This window comes from Elephas maximus, chromosome 1 (genome assembly GCF_024166365.1).
Source record: "Elephas maximus indicus isolate mEleMax1 chromosome 1, mEleMax1 primary haplotype, whole genome shotgun sequence".
Lineage (NCBI taxonomy): Eukaryota > Metazoa > Chordata > Mammalia > Proboscidea > Elephantidae > Elephas > Elephas maximus.
In genome coordinates, this window is record NC_064819.1 from 115,927,108 (window position 1) to 115,934,506 (window position 7,399).

The window sequence follows — 7,399 nt, forward strand, 5'->3', positions numbered from 1 at the left end:
GACTCGCAAATGAAACCCAGGCTTTTGGTTTGGTAATTCAGTTATTCCATACACCGGAGTCCCCTCCCCTTATCCTCTGAGGTTATTTGCACTTTAAAAAAAAAAAAAAACAAAAATCGCTGTCGTCAAGAAGTCGATTCCAACTCATAGCAATCCTATAGGACAGAGTAGAACTGCCCCATGGGGTTTTTCCAAGGCTGTAAATCTTTATATCTTTCTCCCGTGGAGTAGCTGGTGGGTTTGAATCACCAACATTTAGGTTAGTGGTGGAGCATTTAACCACTGCACCACCAGGGTTGCTTACTTCCTTCTAGAGGTGACTAGGAGCCCTAGTGGCACAGTTGTTAAGAGCCTGGCTGCTAACCAAAAGATCAGCTGCTCCTTGAAACACTATGAGGCAGTTGGGTCACTGTGAGTCAGAATCAACTCAATGGAGGTGACTAATACCCCCCCCCAAAAAAAATACCCAAGCACAAACTAATTCCAATCAGAAGGTAACACCAGGTAAAGTTTGGGTGGAGAGGAATAGTTCCCTATCTCAGTCCTAGGAGCCCTGGAGGTGCAGTGATTAAGAGATTGGCTTCTAACCAAAAGGTTGGCAGTTTGAATCCACCAGCTGCTCCTTGGAAGTCCATGGGGCAGATCAACTCTGTCCTATGGGGTTGGTATGAGTCAGAATCAACTTGACGGCACTGGGTTTGTTTTTTATCATAGGTTTGGGGATAGAGAGAAGATAAACCCTACAAAAATAAATAGAAAACATGATTATAGAGAGTGAAGGAAGGAGACTTAGGAAATTCAGATTCATTGAGAAATCTGATACAACGTTTGTATCCTCTGCCATTGTTCAGCAAAGCCTTTCAAAAAGATGTCATGAAGATGACACACCTAGCATGATGCTAGTTGTCTCTTTTACTTGTCTCACGGAAGATAAAGTATTAGGTAAATCTGATTTTAGAAGAACTTCTATATTTTGACCACCTACTTCCAACTACCGTGGCTACTATTTAACCCAGATGGTACCTGCTGATGAAATGCTTCCTGATGTTACTCTAATGGAAGGACAGTGAAACCTGTGAAATCAGGAACTCACTCAGTGGGACTGCCGTGTTTTTCCGAGTCTTACAAGTTTTCCACTGTTAACAGGGTGCAGCGGTCTGAGCACTTTTCTGTCATTCTCTATTAATGGAAAATATTTTAGTCTTCCTTCCCTGGTAGGTTTCCCCCTTACACAGTTACCTCAGCTTTCATAGGTTTTACTATATGTACAAATACCAAGTATAACTTATATATTAAAAATATGACTGAAAAATAATATTTTCTAAAGGCAAATATAAATAATTTCCATCAGCAAAGATTTTGAAGATTTGACTATAGTTTTCAGATGCCTTTAGTTTACTTTCTGTCTAGGACTGAAATTCAACCCTACCATTTCTGGTTTTTCTTTAATTTTTTTTGGTAAACTCTGATTAGTTCTCCTCCTTATTTGTTTGTTTGTTTAGTTGTTTGTTTATTTTTTGGTATGTCACCGTGAATGAGATATACGAGTTTATTTTCTGTCTAGGACTGAAATTCAACGAACCAAAAAAATTCTGGTTTTTCTTTCTTTTTTTTTTTTTTTAAACTCTGATTAGTTCGCCTCCTTATTCGTTTGTTTGTTTAGTTGTTTATTTATTTTCTGGTATATCACCGCGAATGAGATATATGCCTACTTTTCTATTTTTGGGAGGGCTAAGGGTATTTTTTTTTAAGGGTATAGTATATCTTCCCAGAAATTCCTTCTAAGCATTCTGTGATTTCACACTTTATTCTGTGTTATTGTTCCCATAGTGCAATATTAAATTTGCTTTAGTTATTAGGATTTATAAATTTCACTGGAAACTGCTAGAACAGAGGCTGTGTCTTACATTTAGTATCACTCTATGCAGTGCCCTCTGCATGCCTCCTGATGTGCAGATAATGTTGAATTAATAAAACTAAAATTAACAAAATTTACGTTAACAATGTCTTCCATGTTGAAAGATGACACTTCAGGTAATTATCCTTATGTTGACTATTCCACAATCAATTTTAGGCTTCTCTGTGGAGCTAACTGGTTTTTCAGCTTTCATACTTTCCTGTCTGTGCCCTTGGCTTTCAGAAGAGCACCATAAGCCTTAGTACCAGTGAACTGAAGCTTAAGTTGGATAGAACCTTGAAGATGGCCTGCTGCAACCATTGATAGTTATTTTGTGACAAAGCCAAAACAAACCAAACCCACTGCCATCAAGTAGATTCCGACTCATGGCAACCCTATAGATAAGAAATAGCTTCCTCCAAATCACAAAGTTCCTTAAGGTCAGAGCCAATACAAGGACTGGGCACTCCTGGTTCTCCACCCAGGCCAAGCATAATAATACAACCAGCTAATGATTGGATACATAGTTGAGATGAAAGAAAACCCATCAGTCAAGAGGGATACCAGCTTAAAAAGAATCTTTCATTACGGTGACAACCCTCTTCTCAGCATGGAGAATTTAAGTGACCAATTCACTTTGTACTTGATTCTTAAAAGCCGTACTGTTAAATGAAAAAGTAAAAAAAAAAAAAAAAAGTCATCATCTTCCAGACCTATAGGCTTTGCACATAGCTAAGTTAAGTCAGAGAAACTGAGGAAAAACTGCGAATAGAGATGGGATTCTCAGAGAAAAAGAGTAAAACACACTCTCAGCTGGAGAGGAATGGAAACACAAAGGCATACAGAACATCAGGTTCCTTGGACACATTATTTAACTTCTCTGGGCCTCAATTTCTTCATCTGTAAAATGGAGATAATAACGTCTACTTCTTAAGCTGTTACAAAGATTATATTAGATAATACAAATAAAGTACTTAAAGCAGGGCCTGGCGTATGGTCACAACTCAATAAATGTGGGTTATTAATATTAATTTTAACCCCAACGGACCAAATTCTATATACTCAGCTGTAGATGAAAAGGCGAGTCACAACTGAGAGGACATGACAATATAGAGGAGAATAAAATTCATCTAATGGTACAAAAAGCAATAAAGTATGAGAAAAAAGCAGTTTGCCTTCATCACCAAGCATCTAGATATTAATGGATGGCCCCACTCGGTTCTCCTTGTGGGTGCCACGGTGATGAATCCTTCCTCAATTCCATTTGTTGTCCAGACTCCCTGATAGATCCCAAATCACATGGCTTCCCCTTTAGTCATTTCCTTGTAGAATGGAGCTGAAATTAGTCCTCCTGCTCAGAAATGCCAGACACTTCAACAAAGATATGAATATGCTTGAGCTGTGATGATGTTTTATATTACACGTTTTGGTACACCTAGTTGTCCAAGCATTAGCCATTCTTGCTTTCTAAATAATCAGAGAATGAGGTAATCGGTTTCCTTTTAAGGGAAATTATTACTAGTCATGTTGTTGTTGTGTGCCCTCGAGTCAGTTCTGACTTATAGTGACCCTATAGGACAGAATAGAACTGCCCCATAGGGTTTCCCAGGACAAATCTTTACAGAAGCAGATCCACACATCTTTTCTCCCACAGAGCAACCTGTGGATTTGAACCACTGACCTTTCTTGGTTAGCAGCTAATCACTTAACTATTGCACCACCAGGACGCCTTGCTTACTAGTCATAGGGCAAGCTTTATAAAATATCCAGAGGGAAGATGGTAGCAACCTGTGGAGTATAATGAGGGATATGCAGAAAATTTTACCCTATTAATATCCCAGAGCTAACAATATCTACCATTTATTGACCACTAATATCCTCCTGAGCCCTTTGCATGGAAGCTTATTGAACACAAACAGCAATCCTATTGGTAAATCCTGTTATTTTCTCCACCGAGGCATATCAAGGAGCCCTGGTTGCTCAGTGGTTAAGCACTCAGCTGCTAACCAAAAGGTTGGCAGTTTGAACCCACCAGTCACTCTGTGGGAGAAAGATGTGGCAGCCTGCTTCCGTAAAGATTACAGCCTTGGAAACCCTAGGGGGCAGCTCTACTCTGTCCTGTAGGGTCACTATGAGTCAGAATCAACTTGACGGCAACAGGTTTGTTTTTTGGTTTGGAGCATATCAGAGGCTGCTTTTGATCTCAAATCCTTCTCTTACATTGTTTTAAAATCTCATTCTTTTTGCTTCTAAATATTCACATCCTAAGAGGAGTAACTAGCTAGTTAACATATTACGGAGGATGGTGCTGATTTAAATTGTTAATGTAATAACAAGTGTAACAACCTAGGATGTGTAAGCAGTTAACGGACTGTCATTTATTGAATACAGAGCATGTACCAAGCATGGAGACAAAACTGGTGGAGTGTCACTTTAGAACAGTTGACACAAATGAACATTCTTGGTTGGGTCTATTCACTATTAGAGTGAATCTACACTTAGATATTTCTTCAACTACCCACCGCCGTCAAGTCGATTCTGACTCATAGCGACCCTATAGAACAGAGTAGAACTGCCCCATAGAGTTTCCAAGGAGCGCCTGGCAGATTTGAACTGCTGAACTCTTGGTTAGCAGCTCTAGCACTTAACCACTACTCCACCAGGGTTCCCCATTTTGTTCAACTAGAGACGATATTTGTCAGAGCTGGAAGGGCTACCTATGCTGAGGTTGCCACAACACTTCTACATTTGCTTAAAGTTGCAATTATTAGTTTATTAGTTAATTTCTGATATCCAAAGGTTGAGTGGCTTACATAAAATAGAATTTTATTTCTCTCTCACTTAAGAGGCTGAAGAGCAGGTTTCTTACATCTTGATGTGAGCCCAATACCAATATGATTATCCTAATCTACATAGCAAATACTGGGTCACTGCTGTGTGTAGAGGAAATAGAGGGCAATCAATTTCCTTTTAAGCAAATGATGTGGGAATTACAGGCATCACTTCCCTTATGTTCCAGTGTTGGAAGGCTAGTCCCACGTTCAAAGCTAGCTGCAGTGGAAGCTGGGAAATGTAGTCCCAAGCTGGATGGCATGTGCCCAGATAAAACTCCATTACTGTGGAAGAAGAAAAGAATGACATTAGAGGAACAGCTAGCAATCTAGCACACTAAACCAAGTATGGTTTCTTCTTGTGTTATCTATGCCCATACAAATATATACACTATTCTTGAAAGCCAGATGATTCCATAATGGAAATTTGCATTTTCTAGCTACTTCCTAATGAGATGGAGAATCAAGTCATGTGTTAAACTCCCACTTTGCTGATCTTTAGTGCTTACCAAGTTTATCATTGGCAAGTTTTTCCAAATTGAGCATGAATTTCTTATGATTGAGGGCAATACATTGAGCACTCACTAAATTTTTGTATCTTCCACAATGTTTGGCACCATTTCAGAATACAATGAATGCCTGTTTAATTGAAGGTTCTGGATTAAATGGGGGGATTTGCTATCCTACATCATACCAAAAATTATTCATCTCCTTTTCCCTACCACTTCTCATTTCCAGTTTGATCACTCATGGCTTTGGGACTCCAGCAATATGTGCAGCCCTAAGCACTTTCCAAACAGTCCTCAGTGAAATGCTGAACTACTTGGAAAAGCACACTACTCACAAAAACAGTGGAGCTGCGGATTCCGGCCAAGGACATGCCAACTCGGAGAAAGCCCCCCTGCGGAAAACTTCAGAGGCTGCTGTGAAAGAAGGCAAAACAGAAAAGACAGACTAGCTACATCAAACAGAATCTATTTCCAGAGAGTCTTGCTGCTGATATTTTTTCTAATATATATATCATTGAGGGTGATTAATCTTCAGTGGACCAAATCTCTTCCCTTCCCAACCCTCCATTTAAAAAAAAAAAATGGAAATGAAAAATGAAACAAAAAAGGACAAACCCCCTCCCCCCAAAAAAAGAAAAAAAAAAAAAAGGAAAAGAGCAGTGTAACCGTGTGATGAAATTGTCACTTTTTAAATTTTATGTTACGATAAACTCCTTTTGTGCACGTAATTTATTGTTCCGGATTATATACATCACAGTTTTTCAGCACTCCTGAACTTTGGAGAGGCAGCATATGCTTTTTCACAGCTAATTGATGCACTTTCTTATCCAACTATGTAGTTAGGGTTCAGAAAGCATGACCAAACTGGAATCGACCACCACTGCTTACAGCTCCAGTCTTTCTTGACATAACTCCCTGTAACAAAAGAGTGCCTCTTTCCACTAAATAGAACAATTCAACCATCAATCCATCAATAAATGTTTTGGGAACTGAAAAGGGCAGTCATGAATCTTTGTCCTGGGAACTGAAAACATATCTTCTAAAATTGTGGTTACCCCTAGCCCACTTAATTGCCAGTGCCTTGGTGGTATTTCAGAATTCCAGAAAATTCTCTCTCCTCTACCTATGACTCCTCTCATCCTATCCTGTGTCTTTTTTTGTTGGTTTGTTTGATTGATTTTTCAATAGCTAAGAAGAGACTCAGAAAGCACAATACTGACGGGGTGAGACATGAACTCTTCTATTCGCACTCCTCACACCACCAAGAAAACAGACTGCATTTAGTGGAAGGGGCAGGGTAGGTACAGGAAAGTGTGGCTTTGCCACTATTGCTCACCCATTGGAAAACAGTGACACTATCTTGCCTGGAAAAACTTGACGGTAGGAACAGCGATGTGTCCAGAAAGCCTCGCTCCTCAGAGACAATTGAAGAGACCGGGGAACTAACATAGGCCCCGAAAGCCTCAGTGGCCGATAATTGTATGGTTAAAGTGAAAGCCCTTCTTCTTCTACCTTTGTGTTTCCTCTACCTACCTGATAGCTGTGTTCCAAACCTATAGAGGCAGAAAAGTATTCAGATCTGTGTCCAATGAAGAAAACAAAGCCTCAACGATCAGAGAAGCTTTTTGCTTTTAAGATACTTCCTTTTTTCAGCTTGTTCTTAGAGCTTCATTGTCCTTTAGTAAAGAGAGAAGACACGAGGTTCCTGGCTACAATGGCCAGGGGCTAATTGAATGAGAGTTTGGTCCATATAATCTGAATGTGTCAAGAAATTTGGTTGGTAGCACAGTGTGCTGACTTTTCTACTGTTAACAGTTTTCAGACGCCTAGGCAAATAAAGATGTGGGTCACTGTCTATGTTTTTAAAAATTATTTTGATAATGTGTGGACTCCCAATGCTTAGTTTAGCACAAAAATATTCTTCTCTCGACAGATTTAGTTACTTTCAAAAAGTCCCTGCTATATTATAACCCCATGGGGGATTGTTAGTATTATTTTTAATTGGGATAAATAGCTCAAGAGTTTTCACGTAGAGATCACAAAAACTATTTTTACCTAATAATAATTCTTAAAATCATACTGACCTTCACATTCAATCTTGTACAGAAAAGAGGAATCATAACCAATAAAAATCTAAATTTTCTAGTCTGAACTTAATTAAA

General features: G+C 39.1%; 1 protein-coding gene across 1 annotated transcript in view; it reads left to right on the plus strand.

Moving 5' to 3' along the window:
- Nucleotides 1-5,686, plus strand: part of TFAP2D (transcription factor AP-2 delta) — a 55,184-nt gene extending 49,498 nt beyond the window's left edge. Inside the window, exon 8 of the mRNA XM_049894011.1 lies at nucleotides 5,467-5,686. Coding sequence (XP_049749968.1) covers nucleotides 5,467-5,686 — 220 coding nt within the window. The remainder of the gene's footprint in view (nucleotides 1-5,466) is intronic.
- Nucleotides 5,687-7,399: the final 1,713 nt, after the last annotated feature.